Below are 23,253 nucleotides of genomic sequence, written 5' to 3' on the forward strand. Positions count from 1 at the left end.
GAGACTCACCCACATAACTTCATACGTGCAACAGACATAACGCTCATTGAACTGTGGTATGCATGTCCACATGTCAAATACTCCTAGCAATCAGTAAAACCTCTTTCTGCTTTTGACACGGACGAAGCGCCGAGTTGTCACATTCTGCTTCACCCACTTGCATTGTCCCTCTCTTGCATCGACCTCATTATATGCTGCCAACTGCCGGACTAAGGCAGATGACTTTACTGAGAAAATACCATTCCCTGCTGTGACTGAGAGCATTTTTCTAGTTGAATGTGAAATCGTTCTACCCCCCCCCCCCCCCCACCCTGAAAGAGTAGAGGGAGGGTTCCCGCTGTGCTAGAAAGTGGAAATGTCAGTGTGTGCTCATGCTCTCCTGCACAGCAACATGCTCTATATCGTAACAAGCATGCAAGAACCACAAGCGAGCTTCATTTCCTTTTATGCATTAAACAAAAAGCAGAAAAAATGAAGAGTATTAAACAATATCGCATTTGTATGTTTCCAAGCTCATCGTACAGGTGCTTGTTTGAGTCTCTCACGTTCAATAAAGCCAGTGCATTTGCTAAACGGAGGATTGGGAGTGTGGTGTTTTGTGCACGTGCGTGTGAGGACAGGGAACGGTCACAGCTGATCTGATAGCACCATCTGCTGGTGAGAAGATCACAACAAAAGGAGATGAGATTATATGAACATTAACAAGGGGATAAGGGGTTTAATATCCCGTTTAAAATGCACAAAAACATGTTGCGTGTCCTCCTTTCAGCTGATACAATACATTGATCCGACATCAGCAACATGACATTCAACCGCATCACTCCGTATGTCAGGGAGTGTTTGAAGTGACCACCAAAGGTCACATGATGGGAGCATAAGTGGAGAGAAACCAGCGCTTGAACATCTTGACAACACCTGGAGATTTCTGCATTTCTTTCATTCTATAAAAAGAACAGAAAACTTTTACACCAAATATCTGAAGCGACCACAATGCATAACATTTCAGTTTTTAAGCAGGTAGAAGAGGTTTGGATTTACGTATTTGTGGTCAGTACATAAAAAAAAGGCAACCAGGCTGATGGTATCGTGGGAAAATACATTTTCATTTCAACATTTTTGTTGTTTTTTCATACGACGTTATGGGAAGTTATTACAACAAAAGTTTTGTAAATGTCTATATAACATTTTGTCACAGGACTTAATCCAGCAGTGATCCATGGAACTTCCCTGTTGTGACCATTTGACAGTGATCATAGGATCATCCTGAAGTTTGACCACTTTTTGCAACGGTCTCGGTTAATAAGCAACCGAGACCGTTGTATAAACTATTAATGGAGAAATCCTGGACAGTCACTAACAGCCGGACGTGGCTAACACTGATTAGCTCGAGCGTTACAGTGAAGGCATTAAAACGGCTTTTTTAACCACTAATACTGCTCAAAATAACATTTAATAGTTTATACACTAAAAAAAAAAACTGCCTCAATGGTTTATTTGATGTATGCAAGTGCCGAAAAAGACCATGGGATGATTTTTGCTTCAAGAGCGCACTACAGCTTCTCGGAAAACATGAGTTTCCCAAAGTCCAATAGTGTGTCCTCAAATGTCTAAATAATATTAATAATAATAATGCAGCAACCACAGGTGTAGAAACACTATTTTCACATACTTTTATTTCCACGATTCTCCTCTAACATTTTTTTTTTACATTATTATTTTTTTTTTTACATAAGAACAGACTGTTATACACAGATATTGAAGCAGGGGAAAGGGGGTGAGGAGAAGGAGACGAAAACCATACAAAATGGTGTCTACTCAAGCACAACAAAATCTATGTGTATAAAATTGTGTGGGTCGTTCCACTGTGGAGGCACCAACCACTACCTCAATTCTTTTTTTTTAAATAGATTAATAAAAATACAATCTTTTAAATGGACCTTTTAAAGTGGACTGCAAAATTAAAGAAGAACTAGAGGTGTGATGACTGGATCGACGATGTAGGACAATGTGGGTTCGATGGCGCCACGCGGGAAGGGAGAAGTTGGTTCAGAGGTGAAATTCCCTCCAAAAAACAAAACTAATTTCTGTTTTAATAAATGGCACACAGCAACTAGCGCTGGCTACTTTTCACCATATACCTGTACACTCAACGTGATCAACGACGGCACACATTGGGGGAGGAGAAAAAAAGGAAAATAAAGAGCTTTCCGTACGTTCTCGTTCGCCTGCCTTCAAAAACATTTGCTCTCCGTGATGTAGTGCTTCCTTGTTAGACGTGTTTTAGTTTAGAGAGCAAAGGGAAAGGAAATTGAGATGAAAGTGTGTGTCAGTGTGTGTGTGTTTGAAAGGTGAAAGAGCAGCGTTGTGTGACAGTGGTAGGGATTTGCTCCATGCTGAAACATGGCGCACAGTCCGTTTAACACATACAGGTCTGTCTGCAGAACGTCACGTGACTCAGCAGAACTTCCTACTGTCTGTGGCCGAAAACACACCGACCTCGGCGTCGAGCTCCACGCCGCCTGACTTCCCGCACAGCGACTCCCGCTGAGGCAGCTGCGACTCATAAATACTCAATCTACAGATACCTAGCTAGAACATTTTTCACTCTTGCATAACACGGAGACCACATACACACATACAAACCACCAATGTGTATCTCAGTTGATGACTTCACAGTCCACTATGACCACACATCTCCATTAGGTGGCGCTTCACCAGACTAATCGTCAGTTCTCCAGTTTTGAAGCAGCACAGGGAGGTAAACTGGAGGGCGATGAGGGGAAAGCCCTCCTGGAGTCACAGAGCTCGGGAATGTCGGTGTGCCTTCTGTTTTATGTTTTTTTTCTTTCTTTGTTTAAAATAGTGAATCGTTTCAAATCACAGATCCATTGATTAACCTGGCTGAGGTGGAGCCGGGCCCCCTTGTTTTGAGGAACCAACATGGCCGCCCCTTTGCTTGAGTCAGGGAGGCCAGTTTACCAACATCCCACCCTCCCCCAGCACTGTGGTCTGCTTTGAGGCCCCTGGCTGTCTGCCTGCCTGCTGGCCTTCCTGCCTGGCGGCGGGTTAAGCGGTTATCTTGGACTTGGAGGATGGAGCCATGCACAGAGTGGCCTGTGGGATATGTGGAGAGAGCCTGGAGCTAGAGGCGCCTGGGACCCTGTCATCTGTTGGCTGGAAAGTAGTTAGGGTCCAAGTAGTTGTAGCCTGTGTTCTGCGGCAGGCAGTAGTCCCTGTCCAGAAAGGTGTCTGGATGGTGCACCGGTTCCAAGTGGTGGTTAGGCTTGTGGGTCTCTGTCTTGAACAAACTGGAAAATGAGCAGAAAAGAGGGCGACATGTCGTCAGGGAAAGAGCCGCTGTCTCAGTCTAGCGAGACTGAAGTTATAAAAAGTGGTAAATGTCCAAAGGAGAAGCTAAACAATTTGATTTCAACTGTATTTAAAACCAAGAGACATGCTTTTCTATCATACCCGTTACTCGACATACTTGACATTCAGAAGACGCAAACAAATATTTTCTGGTAATATAACGGCATGATATGATGAATGAAGTCACTCTCCCTGTGTGTGTGTGTGTGTGTGTGTGTGTGTGTGTGTGTGTGTGTGTGTGTGTGTGTGTTGGTATCAGAGTGTCTTTGTTCTTTGTTTTGATAGATGGTCTAGCAGCGCCTGCATGGGGCCGTGAATGAGGAACGGTCTGTGAGAGCTGCGTGGAGACAACCCCAGCCCACCGTTTTCTCAGTATTTAGTAGTTTAGAAGTACGGCTCCTTTAAGGATATCAGAGAGCACATGGTGCATTATCACAATAACTAAATATGATTACATTTAAATAAGTAAAAAATAAACAGAAATTGGAAACTGTTTCTTGGTCTTTGGTTGCAGTGGCATCACCTTTTACCATATAAAAATAGGGATATATGCAGTTATAGTCAGAGCTGCAACCAGACAACTGCACAAGACGATGTGCAGAGGCTGTTTCAGAGATGACACAAAGCAAATTAAGTTGTTTGTCTGTTGGGTGAGAAGTTCGACTAACCGGTCAACATGACAAACAAATGAATTAAACTGACAAAGAGCCAGATGAGCCTGAACCAAACACAAAAAGGACATTTGTATATTTTCATCTTTTATATCAAATGTTCACAGTTGACATAACAGCAAAGTATCTTAATAACTCAAAACATAAAGGTGACTAAAATGGCAACCATGTTTGTGAATGTGAGAAATAACTTGGCTGAACAGAATTATTACAGGGTTCAATCACTGAGTAAGACAAGATAATATAATATTAGCTAAACTCCAACTCTAACAACTCTGTTTCATCTCTCCCTCTATCTGATGAGCAAACAGCAGAGCACAAAACATTCGGGTAGCAGCTTCTAATTTTAAGATGACACTAATCATCGCTTTCACCAGTTAAAATGATACCAATGTTAGGAACCTCACTGGCAGCAGGTCACTGCAGCTTCCACTGCATTGATGCAAAACTCATAAAATCCCTTTTGCCATAAAGCAGCCATTCCCTTTCATTGACAACAATGCCCGTAGATATTAAAAGGGACAGTTCACACAATTAACTATGAAAACGACTGTTATGGTAGAAAATTTAATATTTTAAGGTATATATCACCCAGCTACCAATTCTCTATATGACAATTTTACTTTCATGATAAAAAAGGTGCAGGATCTCACCAGTCGGAGCAGTTGGAGCAGAAATCAACAGAGTTGTCCTGCGGACAATCCTGACAGTGCCACCTCACTCCCTGGATGGGTTCCATGCCACAGACGTCACACTGCACATAAACAAACACACAAACATCTTTGGGACGGTATAAACCCATTGCATACTGTTAAAGAACACAGTATACTCTGAGGATGGGATTTCATTACCTCTCATACACTGAGGGAATATTAACATGTAGACGTCTGGCTTTAATGCTGTCAGTGTGTTGTACAGATATGTGTAAAATCTTCACCTTGAAGCCTACATGCTGCATCCCGGCCTTGTCCTCGTGGATCTCTTGGAGCGTCTGTTTTTTCAGGCGCTTCAGCTCTAAAAGCTCTTTGTACTCCGGCAAGCTTCTCAACTCCATAGGTATAGCCTCTTCATCCTGTGTTTGGGGGAAGGAAGGACAAACATATGTGAATGTGCATGCATAGTAAGAAAGAGACGGATGATTACCGATAGGTAACAGGACATGCACAAACAAAACATTACTTCATGACTCCAATTATCCAATCTGATAATATCTCTAGATGCTTTGTAACCTGCAGACAAATTTGCTGCCGGTATTGATCATTCTAATGTTAGCTGAACAAAAGCAAAGTGTCCATAAACAATCTATGTTTTAGGTTAGAATAAAATCATCTTTTCAAATCACCCGAATGAAAAAAGTTCAAAGTGCAACATTTTATTTTTTCATGGTCTTGACAAGAAAAGTCTATGTGACAATCCTGCCAAGCTACCAACGCATTTGCCCTCAGCAGACTTTTATTCCTTATTGCAGATGCTGCCAAAGTAAAAGGACAAGCTGGTGAAGTGAGAAATTATTGCGGCGCATGCTGGCAGCACCTTTGTGACTACTTCATACTGACGATGGCAAAGGTTTTGTTAATGCACTGGTGAAGCCGGTAGCCTGTGTTCTCAGCAGGGCACAGTGACCCAGTTCTACTTAAAGGTTACCGCCATCAAAGGGAGAGAAAGAAAATGTCAGTGTTGGGAAACGGCGAGCATCAGGAGTTGCGCAGTTCAAATGGAGAGAGAGGCGAGGCTGGCCGGGCTCCCTGCTCTGATTTAGCCGTTTGACAGTACATGCTGAACTGATTGAAGTGAAAACTAGACTTCCAACTTGATGTTGCATGCCTCCGCCAGCCTGTCACGTTGGAGATTACATCCAAACTGTCCAGATTTACATAATATATGACGTGAAGTCTTTGAAGGAATTTAAAACAGATGAAGTGTATTTTTTGACCAAACATGGATGCTTACCACACATCTTCAACCCACCAGCACAGAAGATCTAAACAATCAGCAGTTTGAAAGATTAGTGTCACCAGTTCAGTATTAGACCAAATGTCTCCCCTTCTGTTGTTTGTTTGCTGAGTTATGGTGTTGAATAATGGACAGAAACATTATGTCACACTTGACCTTATCTTCATATCATTTTATCCTGTTTGACATTTGTGTGAAATGTTGTCATAATTAACGTGAGTTTGTAAGTGATGGACAAAAATGTGTTTTGTGGGGTCAATGTGACCATGGCCTTTGACCTTTACATTCTAATCCTTATCCTTGATTCCAAGTCGACGTTAGTGCCATATTTGAAGAAATCACCCCCCAGGGTCCCTGAGATATCACATTAACGAGAACGCGACAGACATCCTAGTGTCGGTCTGTACGCACAACCAGAAAACATCATGTCTCCGGGCACCGCTGTTGCTGGTGCAGCAGCATAGAAAGCGTACAGACGTGCATGATCAAGGGCAATATGCCATATTTCACCCAAAGGTGTTAAAGCGGAGTTAAGAAGGACAGTCTGACATATTAAAACAGACTTTAGTGATAAGGCAGGGAACGCAGTTGCTTACTTCGCCTCGCCTTAAAGGATTTAAATAGACCAGTCAGGCAGGAAACAAGCTCCCCAAGGCACAAAACATGCAGCCTTTACTAGTTTTTATTTTACAGGTCACTGCTTACATGAGGAGGAGAGGATAAGACTGTGGACGGTGAGAGAGAGAAGAGGGAATGTGAGCTTGTGATAAGCTTAATTAAAAAGTACCACAGTCTGCTCGCTGATCAGTGACATGAAAAAGTCGGGGGAATAGAATCAATTACAAGATAATCTCCCTGGGTAAATAAAAGGGAGATGGATGTGTGCAAAAATAAGTGTAATTTAAAATAAAGAAAAGGCATTACGGCTACAAGTAATGCGTGTTTTGTGATGTGACAGAGGACTGACCGAATCATCGACAGAGGGGTCCTGCACGCTGCTGTAATACGCCGCGCGCTCATCATCTTCATCCATGTAGACCGGAGGCTCATAGGAGGTAAGGAAAGTAGAGGGCCGGTACAGGTGCTTGTTGAGGTGGTGCTGCCTCTTACTGGATGCCTGAGGAACAAACAGATGCAGTTACAAGAGCAGACAGTTTTTAACAAGTGCCCTTAAACATGAACTGTACTTTAATTTAAGTTGAGACAATAGCTACTATTACTACTTCCTGCAAAATTGGAATATTAGGGCTGGGCAAGGTGAACTCAATATGATAATAAAAAAGTATGCTGACAGATTTCATCACACATGTTGGACCAAATACTTTTTTACAAATACGGCGAGTGGCTGAGTGGTTAGAGCCGCCACCCCATGTAAAGTGGCTGAAGGACCTCAAGGGAGCGCAGGTTCGACTCCGACCTGCTGCATGTCTCTCCCCGTTTTTATCTCATCACAGCTTCATTGGTATCAGCATATTTTGGCTGACAGTCAAATAGATTTTGCCGTTAAGAGAAGTTTAATTTCCTAGGTAGATATCTTCACAGTTCATTCATGACTAAATTTAAGTCATAACAGCAACTTTAATTTAGTTTGTTTAATAAAACTCTCAAATATCCAGTATCGATCACAATATCACCACAGTTTTGTTTCATTTATAGTCAAAACGCAACAATATTGAATGAATTGCTCAGTCCTAACTTAAAACACATTTAACTAAAGTATTTGTTTAAATGACATTAATAACGCAGTGTGGTTAAAGGGGTTGGTAAATGAGTAATGAGTTACCTTTTTAGTGTACATGCACAGGTTGGGTGTTCTTCCAGGCACAGGGATACCAGCTTTGGTCAGTTTGATGAAATACTTTTGAACCCTGCTGGCAACCTGGAATGTTTTTTCACAGGAAAACGGCTGCGTTAAGGAGAGGAACAGCTGCTTGAAGTTATTCAGGTCAATACATGATCCAGGTACTCCAAGGTGTCTGTTTTTGTCCTGCTAAGTATACACACAATGTGATTTATTTGTTTATATAGTAAAGGCACACAAATGTCAGGACATGTTAATAAAACAAGACGGCGGTACAACCGGCTGGCAACATCAATCAATTTAAGCCAAGTCAGGGTTTAGTCATGTCATCTTGAAGTGTCCTGCTTCTGTGTGATTTCTTTCTTCAAGACTCTCCAGCAAACTCTGATCTGTTATTGTGTTTGTATCATTTTCAAATGTGAAAAAAAACACCAAATATTCTAAACTAAGCAGGTAATAAGCATGGGGATCAAACAGGCATGCATCTTTCCAGATAATCCTAGCTCCCTGTGTCACCTGTTTTGCTGTTCGATTGCCCAGCTCATCAGCGATCTTCTGCCATCTTCGGGACTCAATTTCTTCGGGAGGGAACTTGACAAGAAGCTGCTCAAGTTTTTTCTATCAAAATAACAAAAAAAACAGCTAAAAACCATGTAAGGGCAAGTTTCTTTACTGCATCAATGAAAATATGCATCATTTGGTAGGTTAGTTTCTAATGTGTCCAATACGATTTTTATCAATAAACAGGGATACACCATTCAAAACTAGCATATGAAACAGATGGGTAGTGTTAAGTATTACACATTTGTGTTGCTTCGAAAAATAATAATGTTAATTTATCTCTCATTTCACCAAATCATAATCCTTTTCCAGACTAGAATTCTGTATATTTGAGATGTTTGATCATTGTTTTCTAAATCCAAAATGAGAAACAGTGTTGTGAAAAAAAATCTTCAATGTGATCCTGCAGACACTAAAACCTTGTGCAACATCTCACACAAATGCTACCTACCTGTTCCTCCACAGTCCACAGCTGGTTAAATGTATGAGACTTGTTTGGGTGACAAATCCTCCCCCTGATCATCTGTCAAGGAAACAAGAGTGACATCCACGTTAAAAGATACAAAAAACAACGGGCACGCCACCATCTGAAGGAATCTGTGCATATGAATCCATCAATTTAACAGACGAAGCCGCTGAGATGAGACCTGAGAGGTGTCATTGGGAAGACGAAGCAAAACAGCAACACTTTTGACTGACAAACCAAATCCTGTTAGAATTCAGAGAGTGTAACCCGGAGAGAATGCAAATGTGCCTGCATAATATAAACAGGGAGAGCAACAGAATTAATCAAGTTGTTCACTCCGTGCTAAGCGCTCTGCGACATCTAATCCCAACAATCAATCAAAAGTGAAACCTTGCTGCTTATACAATGTGGGAAAGACACACACACATAACAAAGGCCAAAAATAAGACATAATCAGAGGTGTGGGAGAGGCAGGCTCCTCATGTTTCCATAGATACCATCTATTGTGCTTTCATGTGCTGCATGCTTAACTCTGCCAAGGAGTAAGAATGAGGGAGATGAGGTTGGAGGGGAGCTAGACGTGTAAAATGGTAATAACCTGATGATTTGTAGGCCAACCAGCAGGAGATCAGTGACTCACCAGCTACAGTTAGAACGGATGTAGCTGCGTCTGCACTAATGATATACTGGGAGACAATCACAGCAGAGTGTGTGTGTGTGTGTGTGTGTGTGTGTGTGTGTGTGTGTGTGTGTGTGTGTGTGTCATACCTGCGCTTGCCTGCCATTCTCTGGAGCGTCACTAGTGGGCAGAGAGGAGTACAGGGTGGACGATTCACCTTCCTTCTTGGGCTCCACAGGACTTTTTGGTCGAGCAGGCAAACCTGAAAGGAGGAAATGAGCGGAATTTTTCATTTTAAATGGCAAACGAACCCCTCTGGTGTTCCGGTTATCATACACACGAAGACAAAGATACATTTTATACATGCCTTGGTCGAAGATTAGCTTTAGCCGCCTGGTTTTGCGTTTCTTGTCACAGAACTCTCTTTCAAAGTCACCGAGGCCTGAGGTGTACTGCTCCCATCCAATCTCAGGGAGCTGGACGACTCGTTGAGGACACGGCAAGCCCAAATTAACCTGAAGGTCACGAGAATGGGAGGACAAAATCCATTTACAAATGTATTATGTGAATATCAGTGCAGAGGCCATCAGCGGAAACAGCTGGTCAGTCATGAGAGTTCGCTACATCAGAACTCATTCGGCAAATGTTTTTCCATATCCCATTTTGTGCATCAACCTATAAAAAGGTTTCCATTCAGCTCTTAAAATGCCAATCTTCAACATGAACATAAAAAAAAAGTGTTTCTAATTCCAATTTACATCTATGGGAGGGCCAGGATATTGGAAACACCTCTCTATGACCCCAATGCTAACACATATAATTGAATTAACACTTCTATGAAAATTTTAACAAGAAAGTTGGCATTATAGGCACCATAAAAGTGAACTTCATAGCAGAACAGTTGTATTGGATTATATCAAGAGTTACAGTTCATCAAGAATACAGGTCTGTATGTTTCTCACCCGTTTCTGCAGCTTTTCCACAAAGCTGATGGGCTCTCCGAGTGCCTCTCTCTGGTGACGCGCCAACGTCTCCAGGTCCAGGATGGCCTGCGTGCGCTGGGCCTCGAGGACTCCGATGGTCTGCAGCAGCCTCTGATAACTGACATGGAGGGAAGCGAGGTTAGACAACAGTGGAAGGGAGGGACCGCTTACATTATTCAACTTGACACTTGCAATGCTGCAGTGCATCTAACTTTTAGACCCCAGACCATGAATAATTCAACCATGGTGCAAGGCACATTCGAATCATTTCCACTTATTCTGCAAATAACGCATTTACAAGACATAGTGTGTGCCACAATGATACATCAAAAAACAAATCAGCTGCTTTGGAAATTAACCTCTTCAGGAGTCACTTTTCCAGTGTAGCCAATCAGGAACTGCAGCTGGTAAATAACTCACAATATAAACAGTAATAGAAAATTCACTTAAACCACTAAAACACTTTACTGATCTGTAACTGTGAACATCATTCAGATTTCATAGCAATATCAAAACCGTTGCATGACAAACACTTTGGTTTTGTAGTGCTCGAGGAGACTTCTACGCTGTACACATCTGACCTTTCCACTCACACCCTCTGGGGCAACAGAAGAGTTGCAAACTGAGCTGTCAGTGACTAAGTGTGGTACTGACTCAGATGCCCTACAGTGCGTGGAGAAGCAGGCGGAATCGACAGGAATGTGACAGCATCCTACATGGCTATAACCTAATGCAAGTGCTCAGTGAAGCAGAGTGGATCAATCTCCCCTAACAGGACATGAATGAAAATCAATGCAGAGGACACAATTTATTTCAACAGCTGCAAGTGGACTGAAAATCCTAAAAGCAAAACAATCGAACAAGTCAGCTGGGTTAGGAGCACTGTAGACCTCGCACAGCATCAGTGTGAGCAGTGCTTCAGTGCAAACTGTAACGCTGTCTCTGCAGCAGTGGCATCACATGGCACATTTTCTGTATTGCACAGTGATTCTGGATCAAATGTAAACTCTCTGCAAAGGAAAGCCGAAAGCATCCTGACTTCCTTCGATGAACAGATGACCTGTGCATTCATCTGTTTACGGGAAATGAGGAGGACTTGGCTCTGCTTCGCCGCTCTCTGGACTCCAGCCAGGTGTCCAGGGACAAACCTGGTGTACCATTGCCACCTACTGGGCCTGAGGTCCACTGACAGACACAGGTGCCAAATGAAAACTGGCCAAGACAATGTTGTTGCTATGTTAATCTCTGATAATGAAGTTTTTTTTAAATAGTTACATGATAAAGGAAGGAACTGTATCAAAGTAAAACAAAAATACAAGATGTTCTTTTTAGACATCAATCATGACTGTGCCAATTATCCATATACAGCAACCCTAAAATGACTAGTAATGCTTCCCTAGAAATGACCCCTAACTGCATCGATCTGATCCTTCAAAAATACTCTTTACTCAGCACAACATAAAACTTGATCGAACTGCCTTGCAATATGGGAGCAGCGAACTCTTAATCTAAAGCCATTCTCAAAATTTGAAACATTCACCAATACTGGTGTCAAATACAAAGCGACCCCTGCCCTTCCCCCCATGAAGATGCATCAAGAATCAGCTGACCTGACGGCAGTAAGCAGTGCCTGACTGGGACCTGTCTGCCAACATAAATATCCTGTCTTGTCTGACAACTGACAAACCAACCAGGAACAAATACATTTCTTCCAAAACAACTCATCTTACTGAGAAAAGACAGAATGGAGGCAATCAGCAGAGTAATCTTAACATCCAATCTCCATGGGCTTTGGAAAGCTGACAATTGGCAGCCAAGTCACACAATCACGGCACCAGATTGAAGATGAAATTAAAATGCTTCAAATGTAAAACCTGAACAATAAGGCAGAAGCTCTATTTTGAGGCTCACCGATATCTCGTTTTTTCTCATTCATTCTACACAGATCCAATTATTAGGGCTCTGCGATAACGCTTACAAATATTAACTCAGTATTTTTTAAGCTATGCTGCAAAATACTATAATATATAAATATATGTATTGATATTTTCATATTCTCTTTAAAATAAAATAAGTTAGATTTTAACCATTTGATCCATATGACGATACCAGCGTGAGCCTTCTAGTAAATTAATCTGAATTAAGAGGGAACACAGATCATGACATTTAACATGACATGTTTTTTTGGATTTTGCATTTTAGATTTACTCATTTTGTTTTATTAATATCCATCTATGCATCATCTATAATCTTCAACCGCCTGTCCCTAACAGGGGTCGCAGGAGTTTTTTTTTATATAGATAGATATATATAGATATATCTATATATATAATAGCAAAACTGACTGACCTATTGAATGAATGTGAAGTCATATTCACTGGATGGTTGATTTTATTTTGAAGTCAGTTCTTACATGCTCTTACCTTAAAGCCCAATATATACAGATACTGCAGCACAACACAGGGCCTAATTCGATAATAAGGAGGATGGCTTGACTGCAGTGTTAAGCACTGGGTGGTGGTATAAGTAATGGAACAGATTTGTGGTACTGCTACCTTTAACGACAATCCTTTTGTGACATATTTTGCATAGTTTGTTCCACATCTGACTTCCAGAAACAGAACCACCTCCGAGGATCTTCCTCCATTTTGAATTGATGTGACATCATCACATATGATTGACTTTGTCAGAAGCAATTTTGTTATTTAAACTTTTGTGCGTAATGGTATGATGTAATTGCATCAAGTCGCAATATTGCTTATACTTTTTATATTAAAAGTTATGCAAGTATTATCATGAATAATGTGACATGGCACACTGTCTATTGGGGTTGTGTGGCAATAAATGGGGGAAGGAAAAATAATAAATAGACTCTGTTTTCAAAATAAGGAGGTTGAAAGCTTCACCTTTTTCAGGGTTTTAACAGTTATTTAAATTAAACAAAAAGATTTAGAAGAGAAAAAGCTCAAACATATTAAACCTGTGAGGATGGGTCATTACACACTACTACTGATGCAGCCCAAAAACACACAAGCATCATCAACCGTGTTTTGGACACAATAACACTGATTTTCCTGCGTGTCTAACTCTAAGACTCAACTGAAAAATGCTTGTGGTTTTATGTTCAGCACTTTCAAAACATCATTATATATTAGTACATAGAAACTCAAACGCGCCTGGTTCATTCAAAACCCAATGATCACAGAATACAGTGATCAACATGTGTGAGAGCTACATCAACAAAAGAAGAGAGAGCAGAATCCCCAGGGAGCTCCCACATACTCTTTGTTGTGTTTGAGAGCCAGGTGGTCCGACTCAAAGTAATACACGTCTGGCTCCTCTTCCTCCTCTTCCTCTTCAGTCTGGCTCTGTGTCGGCTCCTTGCTTTGCTCAGCTTCTTTGCTCTCCACAGGTAGACAGTCCTCACCACCTGCCCTGTCTCCAGGATCCACAGAGACCGGCTCCTCATTGGAGGGGCCAACAGAGTCTGAGGGAGCAGTTTCCTCCACCACAGGGCAGTCCTCCAAACCAACCACCACCTCCCCCTCTTCCCTGAGGGGACCATTGTCTCTGGGAGGAGAACTGAGCTTGGAGGAGGAGGCCTTGCCACCAGTGGCAGCCCTCCTGGGTGAAGTCCGCAGGGTGTATCTATGTTCGTAGAGTTCTGTGAAAGAGGGGGGCGTGCTGGATATTGAGGGGTTGCACCCTGGCTCTGTGGGGGAGGGGGGTGTTTCTAGTGGGGGTGTAGTTTCTCCTGAGTTGCTGTTGTTGATTGGACTATTGTTCATGTTGGTAGTGGAGGAGTTGGAGGCAGCAGCTTCCTGCACTGGTGTTAGCGGCCGGCCGTTGGTGTTGTTCTCACACTCTGTTACCTGCTCCTCGTGGGCTAGACACAACGAGTCGCCCACCACATCTACCTCCACCTCCTCCACCTCCTGTTCCTTGGCCACTATCAACTCGGGGAGAGGATCTTCTGGAAGAGCCTCAAATGTCAGCGTGGATGAGGCTGGCAATTCCCCTGAGCCAGAGACCTCCATCTGCACAGGGACAGAGTTTCTACAAGGCACAGCGGGGTCAGGGGATGAGGGAGCTCCCGTCTGACTACCATTGAGCAGCGACGGGCAGATGATGGCAGAGGTGGGGTTTGCACTAGGCTCTTCACAGAGTGTGCTAGCTTCCTCTGCTTTATTCTCTATGAGTCCATTAGAGGCCTTGTGAGCATTCGGGGGCTGAGCTGCCCCGTCACACTCCACGTGACCATCGTCTGCTTTCCCCCCTGTCAGGTCACCTTCCTCTTTACTGTGGACAGGTGAGGCAGGAGCTGCGTTAGCAGAGTTTTGGCTGGTAAATTCTTCACAACTGTTGTCCTTGCTAGGCTCTGGGACAGAGTCCGGACTTTCAGGTTTCAGAGGCTCAGGGTCCTCCTCGTGTCCCTGAGACTCTCCAGAGCGGGAGGATCGCTTTGCCCTTTTGATTTGAGGACAGACATCCCGCGCCCCCTTCCCTCTATCACAGTTCTCAGACTTCTCAGGAATAATGTCTTTTTCTAAACAGGACACACCCCGTTTCCTGGAGCAGGGCCATTGCTCCGCCTCAGCGGGAGAAGCATTCGAGTCAGTTACCTTTCCCTGCAGCGAGGCCTGCTGCTGGCCATCCTGCTGAGTGTCCTGCTTTGTGTCATGCTTGGCATCTTGCGTTGTGTCTTGTTTAGCATCCTGCTTTGACTCCTGCTTAATGTCTTGTTTGGTGTCCTTGTTCGACTCCTGCTTGCTGTCCTGCTTCGACTCCTGCTTGCTGTCCTGCTTCGACTCCTGCTTGCTGTCCTGCTTCGACTCCTGCTTGCTGTCCTGCTTCGACTCCTGCTTGCTGTCCTGCTTCGACTCCTGCTTGCTGTCCTGTTTCGACTCCTGCTTGCTGTCCTGTTTCGAGTCCTGCTTGCTGTCCTGCTTCGACTCCTGCTTGCTGTCCTGCTTCGACTCCTGCTTGCTGTCCTGCTTCTTCTTGGGTGAGCGGGCCCTTGGTAGAGGAGGCACCGAGGTCTCCTCCGGCTGGGCAATGCTGCGGTTCCTGAGGGTTCGACCACAAAAGTTCTCATCCAATCCATTGAGCCCCACTGACGACCTTGTGACACGCGAGGAACGGGACGCGGCCATGCTATGGCGGGTGCCTACAGTCTCCTCATCCTGGTGCTCTCTCCTCTGCAGCAGAATGCGGGCACCTGCAAAAAACACACACATGCACTTCATTAAGGCAAAATAATCACTGAAAACTGCAATCCTTTGCAGCTCAATTGTGATGCCATAGCACTTCCTTTATAACAGCTATAAGTTTGATAGGTTTCACGGGCCAGCCATGATAAAAATTAATCCATGAATGGTACCCTGAGGCCTTTCAAATAAAAACATTCACCAAAAGGCCTTTGTTGAATTCCACTAAGGTCATTTCTCAGCTCACACCAAAAGGTTATTGATTTCTCCTGTCATTGCAGCGCAGCAACACCTTCTGTCCAGAGGCAATACTATACGTCTTATCAAAGGTCCGTACAAAGGAAATACATTTAAAAAAGGTGGAAGATCTTAAACTGCCGGGAGAAATAACTGGAAACTATGGGGTCAGATCTTCCATCTAGCCTTAATGACCAATCACACGTCTCCTTGGACCCTTCTCAAATGTCACAGCTTTGAGACTCATCTGTATGTGCTAGGTTACTCCAGAGATAAAGGTGACAAAAGCCACAAAAGCCACCAAGCACATGACTTATAACAAGGAAATAAAATCAAATGTGTGTATGTTTCCTTGAAGGCATATTTATTTCCTTCAGATAATGAAAACATATGGTCTACAGGTTGACTGATTTCTGACATGGAAGCTAGAATGTTATTCTTACAACCAATTCAGCAGAGATAACACAGCTTTATCTCTTTACAACAGGTGTGCCAGAGAACCAACAGGCTGCAATCCTTTCACAAGTTATCAGAACGGACAAAAATGTAAACGCTCCGACAGCAAGAATCCTACACAAGGCTTACAGGCTTAGAGTGTGGACAACTCTAGGAAGTTAATCGTCATGTCCTAAACCTCTGACAGAATTGAAGGCACAAAACAAAGCCTTCCCAAATTTGCTGTGTGTGTTGCCTGAGGTATCCCACGGATGAAGTGCATTACTGTGTATTTGAATTTTTCAGAAAACTCCTGGCTTACAATGTGAACTGGAAATTAAATACAAGCCAAATGCTACCAGGCAGGCACTAATGCAGTTTTTCCACTGCATGGTACAGCAGTCCAAACTTCTCAATTTCAACATTTTAATTTAGAACGTTTTACACACCACACAAAACCCCTCTAACCTGTCAAACTCATGCTTACAACCTCCAGCATGTCAGCCTGTCAGCAGTGGCCTCATTCATAACCGCCTCATATGCACAAAAAAGGGCTTGAAATGTACATATACCACTTTCCAAGCATAAATTTGATTTTTGTGTCACTTCATGACAAAATTTAACTAACGACATCTACAGAAACTCTGACCCATGCATACACATATGAGTGTATGTACAGTATCCGAGGAAACTGGTAACACAGATGGTGAGGTGTTGAATTGAAGCCAGTTAGCATAAATTAAATGTTAGAGGAATCATACTTATGATGCACCTTACATTTTATTTCACTTCATATCATACATTAGTTAAAGATCCATGTTACATTAAAATCATCAGTATTTGTGCTAGTGAGCCATTACTATCGCATAAGCACCAAATGTAAAACAACTCAAATCTTAAATCGAATTCTGAGCAATGTTTCATCAGTGCTTTCTCATCATCACATTCTTCACCCCTTGAGAGCAGAGCAGACGGCTGGAGTGTGGTAACTAACTGGTGAAATTATCTTTATTTTTAGAAATCCAAGATAAAACATAAGCATTAAAGAATTACAGAATTGGTCTTTTGGAGAAGATGAGATATAGTCATAAGATGTTTAAACATATGAACCACAGACAATGTCAGGAGAAACAGTCCCGGAGAGAGTCCAGAGTTTCATTATTACACATGTAGCACGCTACAAAATATTATCCCGTGTCAGACGTGTTCTCACTTACTGGAAATACTCTGTTTGGTTTAGTTGAGGGTTATTCCCTGGTAGAGTGTGCAGGAGGCAGGACGTGACACGGATTACACTTGACAGAGCCAGTTAGTAATTTGGTCATAAACAATCAAGTCCATTGCCGTTGCCCTCAAATTTGTATGATGATTTTGGTGTCGGCCATTACAGACACAAGTTAAGTTGAAGTCTTTGTGTAAATTACCCATCTTCACTGTTGGCTGCAACAAAAAAGAAAAGTCATCAAGATGCCTGCTAGCTATCCATGAATACACTGGATAATGAGCTGCTCTATTCACATATGGGCTCACTTGGAGATTAAATGGTCTTTGTACTAGGGAGCCGACAGAGTAAAGTCAATTTGATGTCAAGTCCAACTGATTCGCATGTTTGCACTCTCACATACAGGCCTGACGGGTAATGTCTAATATTAGGTTTGCAGTGCACGTGTGAAAGGGACTATAGAATCCCACTGTAGAGGAGAAAATAATGCATCAGTTAGCATTGTGAACATGTTGCTCATTTATATTAATTCCAAGTCCATCCATCTGCGGACCAACCTCTGTCAAAACTGATCTAAAAAAAGAGCTCCAATTTGCCTTTCCTGGGACACTTCCTCCCTTTCCTACACTATGCTAACACAGCAACATCAAAGCCAAAGGCTATCCTAGCTACGAATACATTTTGATAATATTCCTTCAGGGAGCAAACATAATAGACACCTGGAACAAGCACTACCACATGCACATATTACTCACACCCCGCTAAAGACTAGACTCTTGCCGGGAAAGCTAATGTGATTTGTCCATGCATAAAAGAAGAGAGAAGGGAAAACAGAGGGGGGAGCAGGTTATTCAGACTGAGCACTCACCCTTAGACTTGAATTGACAAAACTAATTAAGTCTGCTCATCTGACCTGCTCTCAAAAACTAGAAAACTAATCACTACTTCAAAATGACCAGGGTAACAGTTTAGCTATTTAACTATATGAAACATTTGCTCACACTTCCTTGTCCCAATAATTAACACATTGTTGGCACAGATGGCAAGGTTTCAAATAATAATTAATTAAGGAACATCTAATGCTGCCTTCAGGTGCCTGTTGGAAATATCAGAATATGTTTTACATCCATGAAACCATATAAAGCAAGTTGTTATTGCTTAAATCTGACTAAGTCAGACTGTAATGTCAGAAATGTAGTAAAATAAAGCGTACAACTTTGCTTCTTTCCAGTCTAAACTAAAGTAAATATGCAGGAACTTTGTTCTGAGGGCCAAACATAAATAAACTCCTAGGATGTGGAGTGAACTACCATCAGACTATGAGTCAGAAGCCCATTGCACTGCAAACCTGAAACATTCTAGAAATTACCTGGCAGAGCTGTATGTGAGAGTGCAAATGTCCGAATGACTCAGACGGGACGTTAAATGGAATTTACTCTACCAGCTCCTATGTGCTAAGTCCGTGAAATCTCTGAGTGAGCCCAGCTGCTCATATTCAGGTGAATTGACGGCTCCAGCCCCCCGCGACCCCGACCCCGGGATAAGCGGTTGAAGATGAATGAATGAATGAATGAACAATGGCGGTGAATGGTTCACGTTGGTGTGGTGCGGAGGTGGAGTGTTTACTGCAGATTTGGTCAGATGAAAATATTCAAAAACGGTCGACAAGACGCACAAAAACTCCAAGGTCTGTGGGAAGATTTGTAAACAAAGCCACACACACGCGATCAATGCGTGTGACGTGTTACGGCGTGATGGCGTATGGACAGCAAGAAGCATTAGCCGGCCCAGGCAGTGTGAGTACAAAAGGGGCTGGGGCGCGGGGGGAGAGGGGGGGGGGACAAGTACCCTAAAGCCCGGGTCGCGGTGCGGAAGGACAGTGCGAGTACGCCCTCAGAGTGGGTGTTTCTGGCGGCTGGACTGACGGTCACCAGGCTGCGGTCACGTCTGACTCCAGAGCATGTTAACATGCTCATCTTTCTCAACAAAAATCAGTAGACTGGTGCTGAAGTTGTATGTGAGTTTTTCATCATTGTAACATTCATTCATTCATTCATCTTCAATCGCTTATCCCGGGGTCAGGGTCGCGGAGGGGCTGGAGCCGATCCCAGCTGACATTGGGCGTGAGGCGGGGTACACCCTGGACAGGACGCCAGTCTATCGCAGGGCAATCACCCTCTTTCTCGACTGTGTGCCTTTGTTCATTTTTGAGTTACATTTGGCAAAACCTGTCCGAACTAAGTAGGCTATGATATATTTTTGGTTAAGTTATAACATGATTGTTTGTTTGTATTAATATTAGTATGAGTATTTACATTATCATTCATATTATTATTATTTTGGGAAAAAACGAGGGTCAGTTTTGTTTATGAGCACCAGCAGGCTTCGCTACTTTAGAGCACAGTAGCGCATATCAAGTGTAATCGTTGAATGCATCAGGAACTTCCCCATGAGTTGTTCATTTAATAATAAAGATCTAAATGTGGAAAACACGCTGTGTTTTGTATTCTCATTGCATTTTGAATATAGCATAAATTATAGTTAATTTTAATGTAAACATATTAATGATTAATCGAAAAACTATCGTTAATTCTCCCTACGATCGACTAAGACAATTTAATCAAATGCCCATCCCTAATTCCCACCCCTATCTGATAACTTTTTTTCCCTTTACGATACCTAAACTTGCTTATCGGCCAGTACCGAGTCCAGATCCGGTCCTGGCTTGTTAAATAAATACGGATGATATTATTTTTTAACAGTTGTACACAACTAACCCTGTATGTATGTGATAGGATATCTATCATTGTTGTATGATCTGGCTCAGGTTATAAATAAAGAGAATTAATGCCACAGAACTTTATAATTTTATTATCTAGTTATTATCCAAGTGGCATAAAAAGTACATAAATAAACTACAACAAATTACGTGGTATAGGAGTGGTGCACAGACTTGCATACTCACCGATTCTGATACCAGAATTTTAGGCAGTATTGGAGGCATTTCCAATACTGATACTAATATTGGTATCAGAAGAACTCTTCTGATTTACACAAAGACAGTAACAGAAATGTCAAACTGGAGCGATAATGAGATTGTGGAACCTCTGTCGGTAAGGGCTGACGCCAAATCCGTCAGTCTAATTCAAGAAACAACAAGAGACTCTGTTATTAATTACCAAATTAAGAACAAGCTCCGTCATTGCAGTGTAATCCGTGTCATTCCAACCTCCTGCACACTATAACCATAACCGCCCCTTGTTTATACCAGACCAGAGTATTTCCAGTAAGAGAGCGCATCTAACAGAGAATCTCTGGTTGTGTGCCACATCTGTGAAAGGGAAACTCTGGACTATGTCCACACCTGATTGTCCAGGGTTCATATGTGAAAACGGCTTTAAGGTATTCACAGTATTTATATTAAAATAGATAAACCTTAGGCCAGTGTTTCAAAACCTGGAAAAGATAACTTCTCTGAAGAGCAAAACGTATTAAAGAAGAGGAGAAGAAAAAGATCTTTGGTTGAACCGCTTGTAAATCATGTCAACAATAAGACCAATGTCTAACAAGGGGTCACATTGTTTTGTTTTATGGGGGTCAAATGCCAAAAAGGATGGGAACAACTGCTTGAATACCGGCATTTGATTTGTGTTCTCTCTCTCTCTCTCTCTTTTGGTTGGTATATGATGGTGTCTGACAGTTACTGATGTGAAATATGTCAGATTTTTGTGGCTATCTTTTTGACCATATATAAACATTTAACTGTGATAACTTCTATTAAATGAGATACAAGCAAGTTTAAAATGACCCCTGCCCAAGGAACATCTCAGCACACCACGTCTGAGTAAACATCACAGGCACTAAGTTAACATTTTGCACCTAACACAATAGGTCATAACGTATATCCACTGGACTTATTTCATAGGCAGCACTTTAACCATGTATGGTGTGTGTCAAAGCCTGAATGTGTTACTAGTCCGCAGTTACTCAGACAGGACCCATGTGTGATTGTAATCCTCAATCAAACCACTTCCTGTTTCCACTAAGGCGCGTTTGGTTGTGAAGTTATGGTAACACGTGCTGATTGCAATACTATTATCATGACAGACCAGGATTAACACACGGGTCATTTGCCATCACAGACGAAACACTGGTTTCATTGAGATTTAAAAGGCAGCAAGTTTCCCTCCAGCCACACAGAAGTAAACACCTCATTAGCTAACTGTGAATGCTGTTGTTGCCAAACCAGCTAAGCTAAATGAGTTTATAGTAAGACGTGTTTTATGGTAAACAACCGCCTTGTAAGGCTGTTTATCTCGGTTGCTGACCTGTAGTTCAACGCTTCCACAGGGCCTACTGGCAACAAAACAATCCACGAAGTGTTGTTGATATACATACCGATGGCAACCGCTCAAATCCCAACATCCCAGATGGTCCGCTGCCGCGAGCTCATGTCGACAAAGTTGGACACTGTTAAACTAGACAACATTGCATGTGCAGGTGCGCGTGCTGCTGGTTGAGTTAGTTTGCAGCAGGCGAAGTTCAAAGTAAAAACTACAACCACACGTTTAGGGCAAAACAACCCAGTTGGTCCATGGAGCTAGTGAGCAGGCTAAACGTTAGCACGGACCAACTTCCAGGCGAACGTTACTGGACCTAACGTTAGCTCGCTAGTTAGCCTTAGAGCTAACCTCAGCAAACTAACTTACCGTTAGCTCTCAGGGCTACATGTATCACATTAACGCTTCAGACACCAAACTGCAGACTGTTGCACCCTTGAAATTCATATATTATTTCCCACGCTTTCCCTGACACACAGCGAACAAGTACACCTCACTCTAAAAGCCCGTTTTCCTTTCTTGTGAACGACTCGTTAGCCTGGTTGTCTACCGTTATCTTCCCTGGTTGTCCCTGTGGTGAAGCTGCATCGTGCAGAAAGAGTCGTGGCGGGTTCAGATGTAGCCCCTCTGGTAGCATTACTAACCGCGGCTACATGCTAGCTCAACTACCCCAACAACTGATAGAGACTTAAGTCCACCAGTATCACAAACGGGTGGAGGGAGTTGCTACTGACATTGTGTTTCGCCAAGGGTTGATTTCAGCTGATAAGCACAGACAGAAGCGACAGGGTTAACGGTTACTAGCACAGCGGTTAAACGGCAGTTAGTAGCCTATGTTAGTAACCAGTTAGCAACTGCGGCTAGCTGATGCAGCCTCGTATTAGCCAGCCGAGCTAGCTGATTGTTCCGCGCATAACTTTGCCGATGTATTTGTACACTGCCAACAATGCCGGTGATAGACATTTTTAGTGGACTAATACATTGAGATTTTGTCATTTGCTCTACTACAAGCACTGACCTAGAGGTACACTTCTAAATAGCGTTTGTAGCTCAAGAATTGCACATACCTCACTTCCGTAAATTTGCTGCACGTTCGGCCGCAGCCATGTTTTCAATCCAGTCAACTAGCGTTAGCCGGGGTGTGTGCCGACTCCACCGCGCTCCTCAAAATGCAACACTATACTGTACATTTTGCCCCTGCCAAGAGTGCAGTCGGTCACCCACTGTTCGGGGTCACCTCACTTAATTGATGATTCTTTATCAAACTTTTCATGATGGACAATGCATAACATAGGTGACTTTTTATTTTCTAATTTACCACTGTTTATCATCTACCAACGACTCTACCTACAGCAGAAATTGTGACAAACCAAGGTGACCACAATGTTC

At 42.7% G+C, this 23,253-nt stretch overlaps 1 protein-coding gene across 3 annotated transcripts; it reads right to left on the bottom strand.

Moving 5' to 3' along the window:
- Positions 1 to 1,725: 1,725 nt before the first annotated feature.
- Positions 1,726 to 23,032, bottom strand: zzz3 (zinc finger, ZZ-type containing 3). Of its 3 annotated transcripts, none has more exons than XM_083929126.1 (12): positions 22,932 to 23,032; positions 13,706 to 15,641; positions 10,403 to 10,541; positions 9,808 to 9,955; positions 9,590 to 9,702; positions 8,807 to 8,878; positions 8,311 to 8,412; positions 7,777 to 7,872; positions 6,961 to 7,110; positions 4,978 to 5,112; positions 4,694 to 4,794; positions 1,726 to 3,308 (listed from the first exon to the last, which is right to left on the bottom strand). In XM_083929126.1, exons 2-12 carry the CDS (start codon positions 15,574 to 15,576, stop codon positions 3,164 to 3,166), a joined length of 3,072 nt encoding a protein of 1,023 aa, XP_083785252.1. In that variant the 5' UTR covers positions 15,577 to 15,641; positions 22,932 to 23,032; the 3' UTR covers positions 1,726 to 3,163. The 3 variants fall into 3 exon arrangements, with proteins under 3 accessions (XP_083785252.1, XP_083785253.1, XP_083785251.1); XM_083929127.1 differs by lacking the exon at positions 22,932 to 23,032 and adding an exon at positions 21,923 to 21,963; XM_083929125.1 differs by lacking the exon at positions 22,932 to 23,032 and having other exon boundaries at positions 13,706 to 15,654.
- Positions 23,033 to 23,253: the final 221 nt, after the last annotated feature.

This window comes from Echiichthys vipera (assembly GCF_963691815.1).
Source record: "Echiichthys vipera genome assembly, chromosome: 15".
Taxonomy (NCBI): domain Eukaryota; kingdom Metazoa; phylum Chordata; class Actinopteri; order Perciformes; family Trachinidae; genus Echiichthys; species Echiichthys vipera.

Bases quoted from the DNA above. Each gene is read 5' to 3' on its own strand.
- zzz3 (XM_083929126.1), bottom strand. From the start codon at position 15,576: ATGGCCGCGTCCCGTTCCTCGCGTGTCACAAGGTCGTCAGTGGGGCTC. The intron at 10,542-13,705 runs GTATGTGGGAGC...CCTCCATGTCAG, and splicing joins GCTCTCAAACACAACAAAGA to TTATCAGAGGCTGCTGCAGA. The intron at 7,111-7,776 runs GTAACTCATTAC...TTTGTTCCTCAG, and splicing joins TGTGCATGTACACTAAAAAG to GCATCCAGTAAGAGGCAGCA.